The 16733-nt window shown below is 42.0% G+C and overlaps 1 protein-coding gene across 1 annotated transcript in view; it reads left to right on the forward strand.

The window, feature by feature from the left end:
- Positions 1–16733, forward strand: part of CNKSR3 (CNKSR family member 3) — a 78194-nt gene that overhangs the window by 37908 nt on the left and 23553 nt on the right. Inside the window, exons 2-4 of the mRNA XM_075267779.1 lie at positions 571–734; positions 12331–12533; positions 14949–15036. Of these exons, the coding sequence (XP_075123880.1) occupies positions 571–734; positions 12331–12533; positions 14949–15036 (455 nt within the window). The remainder of the gene's footprint in view (positions 1–570; positions 735–12330; positions 12534–14948; positions 15037–16733) is intronic.

Below are 16733 nucleotides of genomic sequence, written 5' to 3' on the forward strand. Positions count from 1 at the left end.
CCAGTCAGCCCTGCTGACTGTGTGAGCACTGACTGGACACTGTCAGATTGTATAGGTGCCCACCCTATAACTCGTTACACTCAGTTATTGACTTATTCTTGCACTATGAAACATCAAAACATATTAGGTCTTATTTATTAAATTTGTCCAACAGTAAATAAGGTCTTATTGCCCATAGCAACAGGATTACAGTGCAGCTTTCATTGTTGATTGGTTGTAATGAGTAGCAAGACCCCTTTTACTTTCAGTTTTGATTAAAGGGGTATTCCAGGATGTTGATTGATGCCAAGCAGCTGTTGGATGGGCTGTAGCGTTTGCCATAGCGTTGCAGCCTCTTCAGTACTTACCATATACAGCCTATTTAATTGAATGAAACTGAGATGTGATCAGACATGTGACCAATGAACATGATATTACATTGCCTGTGAAGTGGAAGCCATGCTGATCTGCTGTGGTCCCCTGTGATAACTACCAATGAGTTTTAATTGATGACCTATCCTAAGAAGGACAATTATGTTTTCTAGGGTATATATTTTGTTATTCACTATAAAGTTTTTTTGTTTTTTTTAGGGCTTGATGACTCATTGCAACTATATGTTTCCAGTGTGGAAAAAGAGAAGATTAATGGTGAACAGCTCCTAAAGATATCTCATCAAGACCTGGAAGAACTTGGAGTGACACGAATTGGTCATCAGGAACTTGTCCTTGAGGCTGTTGATCTTCTCTGTGCCTTGGTGAGTAGCTAAACGCCCTGTACATTGTTGACCTCTAGAGATTTGTATTCATTACTTCAATAGTCTACATGAGTATGGCAGTGTTTGTGATCGCCCATTCAATTGAACAGGCTGAGCGATTTTGCTCTTCTGCATCACTAAGGCTGAGCTCACACGTAGTTTTTTTGGTCAGGATTTTGAGGCCGAATTCGCCTCAAAATCCTGACCAAAAAGACGGCTCCTATTGAAATCAATGGGAGCCAGTCAGTTCTTTTTTCCGGAAGAAGAAGCGAATCCTCCTGAAGACACTTCCTCCTCCTAACTAGGCCCATTCATTGGGCCTAATCCGGAGTGGAGTGTGCGACTGGATGCCGATGCACTGCACCAGCATCAAGTCATAGCTACCCGTTTTTTGGACCGGAAACTGAGGCGCCTCTACCTCAGTTTCCGGACCAAAAAACCCCGTGTGAACCCGGCCTAAGGATGACGCTGCAAATGTGAAAGGTTAATGAAATCTTATGTAGGCTTCTGGCTTTGGCTTAAAAAATCTGACAAAATTTTCCACAAAAAGTAGCTTTTTCACAACATGGGTCGATAGACTAAAGCTGAAGCCACATGTTGCAGAAACACGTTTTTTATATTGCAGATTTTGCTGCGTTTTTTTGAGCCAAAGCCAAGAATTGCTACAAAAGGAATGGGAAATATATAAGAGGTTCTTATACTTTTATAGAAAAGAGAATAAATGGATTGCACTGCTAGTTCTCAATAAAGTCCATAGTTAAACATTTCCACAAAACATGTAGGTCAACGGGAGAATCAATGATTTTAGAATATTGGTGGTGCTCTTCATCCAAGAATACAAAACAGCATATAGAAAATACTTGAGGTAAGAAGAAAAGTAAGGAGGGCGCTCACCAGACGATAATAAATCCTATAAACATCATCCTTTATTAAGGTACACTTTTAAAAACAACCTTTGGGAGGGAGGAAATATCGCCTGTGAAGTCTTTCCTCCCTCCCAAAGGTTGTTTTTAAAAGTGTACCTTAATAAAGGATGATGTTTATAAGATTTATTATCGTCTGGTGAGTGCCCTCCTTACTTTTCTTCTTACCTCAAGTATGTTCTTATACTTTTACCTACTGTTCAATCCACTTCACACATTGCATTCAAATACGCTGTGGAAAAGGCACTTCTGTCAATTTTTTAAAAAATGTACCATGTTCATTTTGGCTGTAAGAAAAATGTTTTTCCCCATAGACTTGGACAATATGAACACGACCGTATGCGTGTGATCAGGCCAATGATTAAACAGCACGGATGGTACATGGATGACATCTGTGTGCCGCCTGTTCCTTCACGGCCGTATTCACTGAGGTCAGTGAGCACGGGCCACAAAACGGACAGGAATAGAACCTGTCCTGAGTTTTACTCCTGGCCTTATACATAATTTTGTGTATGGGGCAATAGAAATGAATGGGTCAGTGTGCTATCCATGACAAAAATGGGTTGCATACTAACAATTGTCACGGTCGTGTGCATGAGGCCTAAGGTTGAGGCCACATGTTGCAGAAAAGCTGCATTTTTTGCACTTCTTTTAAATTTCCCTTTTCTTTTGCAGCTACTCTTAGCTTGGCTCAGAAATATCTGCAGCAAAAAACACACTTTTTCTGCATCATTTTCTTTTTTTTTTTAACGTAGATTGTGAGCTCACAATTTACATTTTTTTTCCTATCAGCATGTCTTTGGAATATGGGAGGAAATTCCTGCAAATGTTGCCCTTGGCAGGAATTGAACCCAGGACTCCAGCATTACAAGCCTGCAGTTCTAACCACTGAGCCACCTGTTGCCCCATCTTTTTCACTATTTCATACTTTTTTTTCTGTAGCAGTTTTCCACGACTTTCTGCAATGTGTGGCCTTATTGAATAATTGTGTGATGTTTTCTAAGAAGTGGTAGGCTCTGTTCCACATGGATTCTGAGACGGATTCAGCATCAATGTCAGCGCCAAAAAACTCCATGTGAATGGACCCTTAATTTGCTGTAGCATGATATACTATCACTGAAGACCCCAGACACCAATAAAAAGTTTATGTTTATGTTGGTTTATGTTGTTTTCTGTGATATGATATCACGCTGCAGCAGTTTAACTATTTGCAGAAGTTTGGGTTAACACTGCTACGTCTGTGTAATGTACATTGACCTCACTGCAAGGAAGGAATGTCCAGGCATTCCATTCCCATTACTACAGCACATTCCCATCTTATTGTTGCTTTTTTTTTTTTTTTTTTACTGTCTGCACACTTTTTCTTAAAATGGAAACAGTGCAGAATATGAAACAGCATTTCTGTTTATAGCATAAAGTAATCTTTGGCAGTAGAAAAATTTGTGTTTCAGTTACCAGTAAGGTCTAGTTCACATTTTATTTTTTTTCCCAGCATTTTGCACATATGTGCCATGAAATCTTCTGACAGATAAACTATATAGGCTCCTAGGACCCAATTTTGGAATCGGTGTCAGCAGGGCCGGCTCCAGGTTTTTATGGGCCCTTGGGCGACAGAGCCTCAGTGGGCCCCCTTGTAAAGGAGGTGGGGGAGTCGAGACACTGTGCTTTGCAGATGAAGCGAGTGACGTCATGCAGGAGTGTGGCGTCAACCAACACCATACCTCCCAATCTTTTAAAGAGTAGAAAGAGGGGAAAAATGTGCGGCGCTGCAAATTTAGCTCCACCCACTTTTTAGTTGATTCCAACCTTCTCATTCATTTATTATGTGCTCCCACACAGTATAATCCTCCTACAGTCACCTGTAAATTATATGCCCCCCCTCCATCTCTCCTCCAGTTTCATATACACCCTTCCTCTGCCCCCAGTTTCGTGTCCCCCCTCCATCTCTGTCCCCAGTTTCATCACGTTCTCCCCCTTCATCTGCCCACAGTTTCATGTCCCCCGTCTCTGCCCCAGTGTCATGCCGTTCCCCCCCTCCCCTTCATTTGCCCCTTCAGTTTCATTGGGCCCCCTCAATCTCTGTCCCCAGTTCCATGCCGTTCTCTCCCCACCCCCTCCATCTGCCCCAGTGTCATGCTGTTCCCCCCCCTCCCCTTCATTTGCCCCCCAGTTTCTTTGGGCCCCCTCCATCTCTGTCCCCAGTTTCATGCCGTTCTCTCCCCACCACCTTCATCTTCCCCAGTGTCATGCCGTTCCCCCCCTCCCCTTCATTTGCCCCCCAGTTCCATGGGCCCCCTTCATTATGTTTCACCTTAATATGTAATACAAACAAACACTTACACTCACCTTCTATCACTCACCTTCCATCGTTCCCCCGATGCTCCTCTCTCCAGTCACATACGCGATGCAGGAGCTGTGAGATCAGCTCCTGCTTAGCTCCGGCCCGGTTTGCGTGTGTAAGCGTGATGTGATGACGTCATCACGCCTACACACGCAAGCCGGGCCGGAGCTTTAAAGCAGGAGCTGATCTCACAGCTCCTGCATCGCGTATGTATTCCAGCTCATCGGCGGACGGACGCCGATGAACTGAAATTGTGACAGGCAAGTGCCGGGGGGCCCCCAGAGGCTCTGTGGGCCCCGGCACTTGCCCGACTATGCCGTGCGCTGACGCCGGCCCTGGGTGTCAGTATGGGAAGCATACATTAAAACAAATCTATATATTTAAAAAAATAAACAGTGCAATATTTCTTTTTTTATATTCCTTATTTATGTATTTATTTATTTTTTACTGTAGGAATCAATGGGCTTTATATACTAAAGTATGAATACATTGCCTGTCAGAGCCTTCTGTCGGAGTTATATATCTGATTATATACCCTGACATATACCTTCGACAGAAGACAAAAATGTGGAGTAAACAAAGCCTAATGTAGTATAGTGAATTTAAAGCAGATCTCTAGTGGAATCAAATTTTTGAGCAAAGGGGCAAAAAAAAAAAAAAAAAAAAAAAAAAAAGGATCATTCACTAATCCCTGCCACTTGCATTTTTGCTGGTCTCTACTTGCTGACGCACAGTGACAGGGATTGCACACACTTACCAGTCATACACTGTGTAAAATCAGATTGCTGGCTAATTTGTGGCCCAGACATCTCTATCGCTTTGGACCACCTGAACATAATACACGCCCCAGTGTCACACTCCTATTCAGATAAAGGAGGGAGATGCCATTGATATATCCATGGAAACTAGGAATTCCAGCTATCAGTGCATCACTGCGAACATAGGAAACTTCAAAATAGTGCAAAATCCATACCACTGAGGAGCATGGTGTAAATAAATGACAGACACATCACTGCTCACTATACATCCTAGCAAGTTGTTAGAGATGACACACAGGGCAAGGTACAGTTTCGCTTATAGCATAGGCAGCTACAGACAGAAACAAGCTGTAAAACTGCTCATAGTGAAAGATATCACCCCTGGCAAGTCATAGGTTAAGTACAAAGATAACAAATACTATGATTCTATCAACATAACTAAGATGAGATCACCAAAATCCAATGATGTAACCAGCAGAGCCTTATTTCTCAAAATGAGGATATCCCAGTTTTCTCCCCTCCAGGGTAGTCAAACTAGCTCAATGGCCTGAAACTTTAAACAAGTTGCATCCCTCTGATATTGTCATCCTACTTTAATTTTTTTTTTTTTAAAGGCTACACTTGGAAAGAAGAGTTTGCAGAAATAATCTGCAGATTACATTTTTTTTCTAAATGAAAAGGATGAATTTTAATAAAAAATATTAATAAGAGAAGTGTAAGGCTAGGTTCACACCTGCACCTGGTCTCTGTTCGGGGATACCGTGCTTGAAAAATGCGGAATAGAAAAGTCCTATAAGCAGTGTTTTTCTGTCCGTATTTTTTGGGCGGAAACCCGGTGGACACCATGATAGTTTATGGGGTCCGCAGATTTTTATGCGGATTGGGTTTCCATTTTTTGAGTCCCCAAGTGGACTCAAAGTACGGAAAGCCGAACGCAGGTGTGAACCTAGCGTATAGTCATGTGATCAGGCCAGAGATGGCACTAGTATAGTGTGTGGCCTAAGGAAAACACGTTTTGCTGGGGGAAGATACCAGAGCTGGATGGGAGGAGAATGTGGAGGTGAAGAACGTACACTGCAGAAAATGAAGGAAAGGATCCAGAGGAGGAGAAAAAAAGTGGTGCTTTGAGGAGAAAGTTACTGGCTGGTCTATTAAGACATTAGCTGCATAGTTATCCATCCCAAAAAGTATATTGGGCTACCCCTTTAAGATGATCAAACACCAATAGGTCTATTAAGTTCACCCAGTCATTAGTTTTGTATCTAACCGTTTTTTGACTGGTGTATTTGTTCTTCTCCATGAAGTTAGGACTAGGACTGGAAGAGACTGGGAAGTTATAATGCACAATAAGCAATACTAATTTTTAATTTAGATAAGGCAGTTCTATTGAATGCAATAAGGGAACAATGTAACATTACTTTGAGATCAAAGGTTAGCTCTTGGTCAGCTGTGTTTTCTTTTGTTTCACCACACATTTTTTGGTCAGTGTTGCATACCCTAAAGAGGTCAGAACAGCTTATGTCTTAATATTTAGGGGATGGGTGAATGGGTGCGGTAGATGGATTTAGAGACAGCACTCTAATTACTATTACTGGTTAAACCTCTTTTGAAACTAATTCACCTATTCGTAACCTACTCAATTTCCCTGCTTTTAGTATGATTGTCCTACCTATATATATATGTAAATCTTACCTATATTTCCTACATAATGCATCAAATATATAGTACAGAATCATAAAATATTTAATTGTATAATACATTTATGGGCATCTCATGTCCTTTGGGTTGCTGTTCTTATATGGTAGAAAGTTGACAAAAGTTTCACAATTTAGGATATAATAAATGGCTTTTCAATTTTTTTCTACAGTAGAATAAATGTAGTGCCATAATTAAATGTGTATCCCAATTTATATTTCATTTGTCTCCTGAATTCAGAAAAGGTCAGTCATATTGTTAAGCCAGAGACTGATGCAAACATAGACAGGCAAATGACTTCTTCCAAAATTGACTGCCCTACTGTGCCTTACCAACAAAATGGTGGACGGCAGTGAGGGTCACCTTGCAATTCGAGAATTGCTGGCTTTAAGCTATACTCTACAAATACAGAACAATCTGTGTACTACAAGGCCAAGGAGACACTGAGGAGACAAAGTAACTGAGTTCTGCTTTGAGGAGTGTTAGACAGACAAAAATTTGTAGAAACCTGTAGTCCGTGGATTTCTTTTTCCCACTTGACACTCCTCCCCCCTACCCCATTGACTCCAGTGTTCCTAGTTGAGTCACCATTTGCTTTAACCTCTTTGCTTGTTGATTGTTTAACAAAAAAAAAAAAAAAAAAAGCCTGTAGCAGTAGCATATTAAGTGTACATGGCACTAGTGTATTAGACCATCTAGCATCCTTTATGTAGCAACATGATTTGTATAGCGAATTTTTTTTTGCAATTGTAAAGAGAAGGGTTTGCTAAACATTTTTTAAGCTCTCCCTTACAATATTCACACTCTATTGGCATTTTATATAGAGTTATAGCAATGCCAATTTGAGATTGTGATTTTTATATATACATTTTTGTATTGTTTCTAGAAGAATAGTACACATTGCATGAAATATACCATATATATCCCCAATTCCAAAAATTTTGGGGCACTGCATAAGGCCCGTTTCAAATCTTTTTGGTACTCTGTTCGGGGAGTCCGCTTGGGGACTGCTGGAATGGAATACCTAATGCATTAAAAAGCGGTTGGCTAAGAAACCACACAGACCCCATAGACTATAATGGGGTCCGTGTGTTTTCCACGTGGTGTATGATTCGTGCGGAAAAAAAACATGGATCCCATTATAGTCTTTGGGGTCTGTCTGCTTTCATTGCTCTCCGCTTTTTAATGCGTTTGGTATTCCGATCGAGGATCCCCAAACGGAACGCCGATGTGAACCAAGCATAAGGAGCAGTCTGCCCCCTTTCTCATCCCTTTACTGACAATGTTTTGCCATTCTGCCAGGAGTAACTTTGCAATTGCAAACAAATACCTGATTACCTGAGAAAAGCCCAAGTGACCACAATATAGGAAGTGTAGGAACACTGCACTGTAAATCCAGGGCAAATTCAATGACAATACATGCAACCAAGCAGATAAAACACGCAAAAAACCCCAATCTATGAGCACAATCAGTAAAGCTGCTTTTTGTCTGTGAATAATATCCCAGCTGTAATCACACAAGCAGCCAGAAGAAGACAGAACACTTTTCTTAAATTGTAAGCTGTGAGATTTGCAGAATCCTCAGTCTTTTGCGCACAGCAAGTTTGTCTGTGCAGACTGTGAGAAAACTCAAGCTCTACCTTCTCCATTCACTGTGCGAAGAGCGAAAAGGATGGCCCCCTACACTCGCTGAGATAAGGAAGGTGGAATGGAATGTATGGAAGGACTTCATTGGTAGCAAAAGAGTGAATGCAAATTACCTGGAAGGGAGACACCTAGAAACAGGAAATAGAGAGGTTTTTCAGACTTTGACTAAGTTGTCTGAAAAGTTAGTGACAATTTCATTTTTTTATGGAAACTACAGAGATCTTGTCTGTGGTTATATAAATATGGCTCTAGTTGGATTCCAAATCATTTCATTCTCTTTTTTTCTTTGCATTTGTGATTATACAGTGTGTGGGGAAGGTCGCTCGGTAGCAGCAATGGTACGGGCCCAACCAGTCAGAGACAGGGGCACAATATCTGCTGCAAACAGGTTTACATAATTATGTAGTTGATGAGGTTGGATAAAGACATTAGTCTAGCACTAACTATACAGAATGAAATTAACTATACGTGGGGCTTACTGCCAAGCACACCAACAAGCAGATAATGCAGTCTCTCAGTATAGCGGGACAGACCCAGGCGCCTCCTCTTGCTCCCAGGATCTGCCCTGAAGTGCAGGCTCTGCAGCTAGGATTGAGCGATAGGGATCGGAAAAAATCGGATACCGATCGGCGATCAAGTAAATTTCACGTTCGCAATCGGGTTCCGATTCCATCTAAAAAAGATCGGGAACAGAATTCCGATCCCGATTGCTCAACCGACTTACCTGCACAGAACCACTGCCGCTCCCAGGAGCTCCGGGCCATTGTTCTCTCCTCTCTCTCTTCGCACGCTGGCAGAGCGCTGTGCGCGCCCCCTGCGTGCTACTGCTGGGAGTAGGCGGGGCTTTTTGTGGCTTAGGAGAGTGTGGGCGGGTATAGGGAGGGGAGACATGAGTGATGCTTTCATGTCTCCCCACCCTGTACCCGCCCACACTCTCCTGAGCCACAACAAGCCCCGCCTTCTCCCAGCATCATTCACACTAGCCTGTGAGGCGGGGGTGCACGAAGAGGAGAGGAGAGAACAACGGCCCGGAGCTCCGGGGAGTGGTCTAGGGCAGATCTTGTCTAGGGCAGATCCTCGGGAGAGGAGGCAGCAGTTCTGTGCAGGTAAGTGGGGGGAACTAAGTAGCCGGCGGATTTTTTAATCACTACACAGCGTGGAGGCTTCAATTTTTGGACTCCACGCTGTGTAGTGAACAGGATCGTTTTTAAAATCCCATTGACTTACATTAGGATCGGAATTGGGATCGGGATTGGGTTCGAATGGAAAACGATCAGAAATCGGATTTTAAAATCGATCCTGAAATCTCAAGATCGGCTCAACCCTATCTGCAGCCTTTTATGGCCCAGTAACGAACCTATGACCCACACCTGGGACTGAGGCCTATTCAAGATCTGCCCTAGACCATACATATATCAAAATCCTGGGGGAGATATATACCAGTACTCCAGCACTCTGCCTGTCACCTTCTCACAAGTGGTTACCTGTATAAAAACAGGTCTATGTTTCTATATATATTATTGAGAATTCCAAACAAATACAGTAGCCAAGGAGTTCACATGTTTTCCTGCAGCATCAGGATCATCAGACACATCATGTAACCTCAGGTTACGACAGGTGCTGTATGTATGAAAATATTCTCCCCCAGCGGCAATGTTTCTGTACATGCTACATCTGATGGAGCTTGCCATAATTTTTTCAAACACATATGGAATATGACAGAAAATAAAACTCCACATCCCTTTATAAAGTCACAGTATACAGTAGAGGCCCCTTGCCCTTCAATGGAAGCCCTATTATGTTTTTTCCCAAAGCGGCAACATACTGCTTAGAGTATAAATGTAATACAGTGTTTATAAGAAGGAAAAAAACCCATTCTTACATTGTTTCTGTAATGATTAACTAGTGAGGAATGTTAAATATTAGTAGTCTTAGAAAACGGGAGTCAAAGAAATCTGGTGCACCTGGCAAGTCATGTCCTATATCTATAGATATGAGAATGAATAGGATATATATAAAACAAGTATGTGCTCAAGTATAGTGTGTACAGTAATATACAATGCGAGAAGAAGGTTGTGATATCTAGCGGAAGCATGTGATCAGCTTTGTACAGGGAACAGTCACTTCTATATACAAATTCTTTTTTAAAATAAACAATAAGCTTCCCATATTTTCCACTCTTCGGGAAATCCTCTGCTTGAGGTATTCACAGATTTACAGTCTCAAAGTCTATGGTGATATAACACATTACATGAAACAGAAAAGCAACAACAGTAACTTGTGGACTGGATTGGTCAGGCTTTGTGCCAGTCTAAATCTGGAAGGTATTTGGAGTTGTTCTCGTGTCAGCATTGTGTTGAGTAGTTTAAGGATGTTTCCATATCACACTGTTAGAGGAGCATATGAAGTATACAATGGAAACAAGGCAGTTAGTTATACTAAATGTATGTGTCAATTTTATTGCTTTCTGGAAGAAAATGTTATATTCCTTGACCTCAGTGCTTACTTAAATGTCTGTTATATGCCATGGTGTAATGTTATTTTAGTAGTCAAGATGGTAGCTTGCAGCTAAATGTTTTATACAGAAAGGATGCCAGTGGTTGCCAATAAGCCACAATCCTATTGCCTACCACTCACTATAATTGTATTATGCGTTTAACAGAATATCATTTCTATACTGTATATAACTGGCTGTTAAGCTGACGGTGCACAGGACTGTGATGATTCTGTATTCTTATGTTAGTGTAACAGAGGCTCAGACAAGTTTTTTAGGACAAAGATGACATTGCATAAAAGTACATAAAGGCAACATCACATATTAAGGCTGCATTCACACTGAGTAACGCTGGCGTTTTTTGTGCTTATTTTTGCACATAGCGCCGCGTATACGCCGCGTTTGCGCCGTTCAACGCGAACGCAAAATAGCGCGGCACAAATGCGGCGTATACGTGGCGTTAACGCGGCGCTATGTGCAAAAATAAGCACAAAAAACGCCAGCGTTACTCAGTGTGAATGCAGCCTAAGACTAGGTTCACATCTGTATTCCCGACACTGACAAAAATATGTGCTACTTTTTTAGACAGACTTCATTACAGTCATTGGGATGTGTGTGGGATCCATCAGATACTGTTAATGCTTGTGATATGGCAAAATAATATCCATAGGTAGGCCATCAACATTAGATCGGTGGGGTTCTGACTCCCAGCAGCCCTGGCAATAAGCTGATTACAATGGCCGCAGTGCTTGAGTGAGCACTGCAGCCTCTTTGTTGTTTATACTGGCCTGTGCAACTGAACAGTGTGTACTTAGAAGCAACTAGGCATTGAAACTTTGTCTTATTTACTTGAAATAGTCAGAACCCAATGATGTGATACTGATATATTGATGGCTATCCCTAAGGTAACTCATTTTAATTTGTTGTGCTATTATTTGAATGGGAGTTCAGCTGCTGTGACTCAGTTCAGCTACTACAGAGAGAACCGAGCTGTCTGCTTCATGTTCTATTTTCTGTGTATCAGCTGCTGTGAACGATTGGTAGGGCTGCTGGTGCAGCAACCCAGTGGAGGAGACCGGAGGATGGGAGTCGTAGTGAGACTGGCTGTGCCACCTGCTAGGGCACTCCTCACTCACTGCAATCCCTCTCCAGGGCTGCAGCACTACCTGATGGAGGTGATAGTGGTCTTGTTTCCCCCAGGGCACTTCTAGTTGGGAGAGGGGACCTCTCCTAGCTGAGCCGTGTGATGGTGTTCAGAAGGGCCCTTGACCGTGATGCAGGCAGTGATTCAGGAGTCCAGTGTTACAGGGTAAACCAAATAATGCTTTATTAACAGCATCAACAGTTTCACCAGCAGCTTGCAGATGGGGTACAGATACAGTTCAATTCCCAATTCCTTGGTCATAGGAGGTTTGCCAAGGAAAACACAGACTCAGCAGAAATACACTCCACTACTCCTCCTCCCGTACCACTCCCAGCATCAGTAGATATGGGTTGTAGCGGGGTAAAGAGATCTGAATGGGACCTGGGTATCATTCATGATATACAGCTCTCAATACCATTATAAATCCCAATATAAACGTTTCATTCATTTGCAATAGGTTTGTAGATTTGCTCATTTTGGTTCAAGGTTTACTGCTTCACATATTTTTCAGTTTTAATCTGACAGGTGGTTGGTTCCTGGAATTACACATGCTGTTTTTTTTTTTTTTTTCAAAAAATGCTATGTTCTTTTCAGAATTATGGTCTGGAAACTGACAACATGAAAAACCTGGTGCTAAAACTACGATCAGCTTCCAACAACCTTCAGAATTATATCAGTAACAGAAGGAAAAGCACATCTTATGATGGGACTACTTCATATAAACCTCCCAATGAGTTCCTTACATCGGTGGTAGACCTCATTGGCTCAGCTAAAGCTTTGTTGGCATGGCTGGACAGGTAAGATTTAACATGTTAGTATTCTCTTGAATAAAGCATTACTACTGACCTCTGTCTTTATTTTCCTAAGAAGTACAGTGCAGTTATATAAGGATGTCATTTAGAATATGCAAAGTCCCGACAGATGCATGCTCTAAGAAACACATTGAGCTACGTATATACTTTAATGAAATGTGATAGTTATTTATTCTTTGTAAAATCCAACAAGTTTTGCGTTGGAAAGAATATTCACTTGAAATTTGTATTGGCCGCAACTAGGAAGTGTAACACGTTACCTGGGGATTCGGGGGTAGGGAGTCAGTATTTATACCAGAAGTGTTCTCCTGATATTTTTTTCTGATATCGAGGTTTGATAGTCGAGCAATACCACTTTTATAGTACCTACTGTGCAAGAGGCCTCAGTACAAAACCACACAGCATTTATAAATAATTGGAAATTTATTGGATTTATAAAGGTCTTTGACATATTTAGTGGTCTCTGCTTGCTTCCTTCAGCTGTCTGCTGCAGCCAGTTACTGGCCTCAGGATTGATGTCCACACAGTCCTTCTTGTGAACACCAAGGCCAGTGATTGGTTGCTGCAGTCATGTGAATATTATATGAAAAATTATATCAGCAGGAAGGAAATCGAGACCAGCAGGGACCTTGTCAGAGCTTTCTCTTGATAACAATGGTGCTCATTGTAGATTCCAACTGGAAGATTGCCCTGATGGAAATAACTAGAAATGAGTGGATTTTTAAAAAATTTGATTCAGCAGCTTCACCAAAATTTCCGATACCATTCCATTCAATTTGATTTAATTTGCGGCAAATCACGTTAATCCCTTCATGATATCCACCCTAATAGTATGGCGGTGCCAGGAAGAACTTCCCACGAACCACACGGAAGCATGATGCGCACATAGAAACTGTGTGTGCACCCTGCTTTGTGGGTGTCAGCCGTATGTAACGGATGGCATTGTCCTCTAAAACTCCCAGTCAGAATCAGCTCAGATCGTGGGTGTCAAACATGACTGTGGCATCTCAAGGGTTTTGCTATATATTGGGGTCCCAATTGGCCCTCCACAATGTTTTCGAGGGGTACTGCAGCTCCTGTTCAGCGGCCCAGGGTCTGAACAGTGACCCCGGGGGCTGCTCCATCGCTGTCCCTCCAAATACCTTGTTGATCCTGCCAGCCTATATACGGACTGACAGCCTCCTATACACTTTTTTTTTTAAATGTAGCCCCTACTCAGTATTCTATGCTCTCCTCAGACCCCAAAGTATAATAATCAGAGGCCCAGGAAAAGTGATTAAAAATAGCAAACACTTATACTCACCTTACCTCACCTCTTATTGTTATCCGGCAGCCTGCAGCATTCTCCTCGCTCCTCTTCTTCCTTGAGACTGAGGTCCTGCGTCCCAGACTGCTGGGGCCTGTGATTGGGCATCAGCGGTCATGTGGGACACGCTGACGCCATTACGCCAGCATGCTCCACGTGGCCCAATCACAGGCCCCAGCAGTGATGCCTGGGGAGCAGGACCTCAGTCACCATCCGGAAGAGGTCCGGAGTGAATGCTGACCCCAGGACAGGTGAGTATCAGTATTTTTTTTTATTTTTAATCATGATGGCACCTCCCGATCTCGCCAGGGGGGACATGTACCTTGGCGGAACCCCTTGTATGACACAGTCATGATTGACCATGGCATCCAAGGGGTTAAAAAATCCCATCTGAGCTGTGCACTTCATTACCATAAAGTGTGAGGAAATCTGGATTTGATGCAAATCGAATATTTCCTGAAATTCGGATCGAATTCCATTTTGTCAGTTTTGATTCACTCAACTCTAGAAATAACCTAGATCCTGGGGAACATTTTGTCAGTAGTTTGAAAAGTCGCTCTGTGTAAAAGGTCTAAAGAAAATTCTTGGCCATTCTCATAATATATTGTTTCCTGTGTTTAGGAGTTTTCACAGGACATCATGTTTGGTGTGGATCCTTTCACAGACTTCACTAAAATTTCCTACTTTAAATATACCGTACACTTACATTTGTAAACAACTATGAGTTTTTTTTATGTTCTTTCCCATAACAAAAGATGACAAAGGCAGAAGAAATCTTGAGTTTTACACTTCTCATGTCATTGAACAGGATCCTAATTTATACTTCCTGTGGCATTTTGATAAAAGACAGACTGGCTTCCAGTTAAGGAATGCAGATCTTGGCTCGCAGTCCGAAACACATTTATTTGTGCGGTGTAAAGTTAGTTCTAGGAGCCTATGTGAGAGAGGAAACTGTTCTACTTCTTAATGTAGAAAGATGTTCCCTGGCCTGCTGACCCACATTCACAATGTATGTTTAGTTTGCCAGCATGTGCTCTTTCAACCAGTCATTGTTCAACCTGTTTTTTTCTTTTTTTTTTTTGGTTTGGCTACAGGACACCATTTACTGGGATCACTGACTTCTCTACAACAAAGAACAAAATCATTCAGCTTTGCCTGGACTTGACAACCACCGTTCAACAGGTCATTAAATTTCTTTATAATATAGAATTAGTCTGGCTTTATCTTGTGAAATCTGTGCAATCACTCTTTAATCCAACGAGTAACACAGAATCATAATATGAATACTGAAAGGGGTGTTCCCCAAGATAGCATCCTGTGGATAGGTGATAAGTGGTTAATTTGGTTTGGATACATCCACTGATCAAAAAAACAGGGCTCCAGTGTCTTCCAATATGAATGAAGCATTGGTCAGGTATGCACACTTCTGCTCTATTTAAAGTCTACTGAACGGCTGGAAAAAGAGTAGAGCACTCAGCTAGCTACAGCAGCCCTATAAAGTTTGAGTGCAGCAGCGGGTGTGCTCGACCATAACTCCATTGAAATAGGTGACATTGGACCCAGATTCTAGTTATCAGTGCTGTGGATGGATGATAAGTTATCCTGGAAAAGTGCACTTGAAGCGGGAAGTCTGTAGAGTTTCATGCAGTCAGTGGTTATTCTCCCATGAGGCGAGTTGAGCATCTCGCCTCAAGCAGCACCATCTAGTGATAAAGAGAGGAGGCAGCATTAGCTCTGATATACAGTACCAGTCCAGCACCTGCTGCAACCTAAGGATGGAAAGGGTAGCAGGGCTTCCCTGGTGCTACCTTTGTGAGGAGGCTGGCTACTGTTTAGAATATAGTGGTTGGGGTAGTGTTGGGCAGTCTAATAACCTCCTGCTTCATCTTTGGTTGAGTCCAGTATGTGCTGCAGCTGCTGCCCCTGCCTTTTCAATAAGCATCCTATTTTCTGCTACATATGAGCAGGAGATGGTTAGCAAGTAGGAGAAGGTGGCACATGCCACATTTAACCAAAAACAGGGCAGGATTAATGGATCAGCAGTGTACTGAGTAATAGGTGGTTCTCTTACCCATGCAGAACAATGTAGGAATAGGACTGCTGGGCAGCACTTGTAGAGGTCAGTGAGGAGAAGACTGAAAAAGTATGCCTACTGGTGTGTGCAGATGGTGCCTAAGTGTGCAATGGATGTGAAAGTGAGGCAGTGCAGTGTGCCCCTAGTCTGCCTTTGTCCATAATTCCCCCTTACCCCCAGCTCTGCCTCTATAATGCTCCTCTCCTGCAGAGTCCAAAGAATAAAATGTATATATTGTATGTATAAGTTGTATACATAAGGCATATAGATACTAGTACAAATGCACACATATATACATCTACAAATATAGATATACATGTAGACAGATAATATATATAGATTTTTATATATATATTTTTTTTTATATATATATATATATATATATATATATTTGTAGCTGTGCATGTATAATGCATGTTTTTTTGTATATATCTGTATATATTATATACAGCTGTATCTATATTGATAAGTTTTTATATATTCATAAACATATATAAATTAGTTAGCACTATAATGAAATCAATTCACGCCCATGGCTGCATTGGCAGATCACAAAGTCCCTGAGATTGTGGCGGCAAGTGGGTCGGGTATAGGTGCCGAGCTCCACCACTCTCTACATCTGAGCCCAACCTGCACATTTTCCCTGATACCCCATGCCACCCTCACAATGTTAGAGATACTTATGGGCGCCTCTCTCCTCAGAACTATAGTTATAGCCTACTTACACTTCACTTATGTGGCACCTGAAACATTTTCTAGCATACCGGATGTGTGCATCTTCTACAATAGAGCTGGAGTCATGGTT

This window comes from Leptodactylus fuscus, chromosome 3 (genome assembly GCF_031893055.1).
Source record: "Leptodactylus fuscus isolate aLepFus1 chromosome 3, aLepFus1.hap2, whole genome shotgun sequence".
Classification (NCBI taxonomy): Eukaryota; Metazoa; Chordata; class Amphibia; order Anura; family Leptodactylidae; genus Leptodactylus; species Leptodactylus fuscus.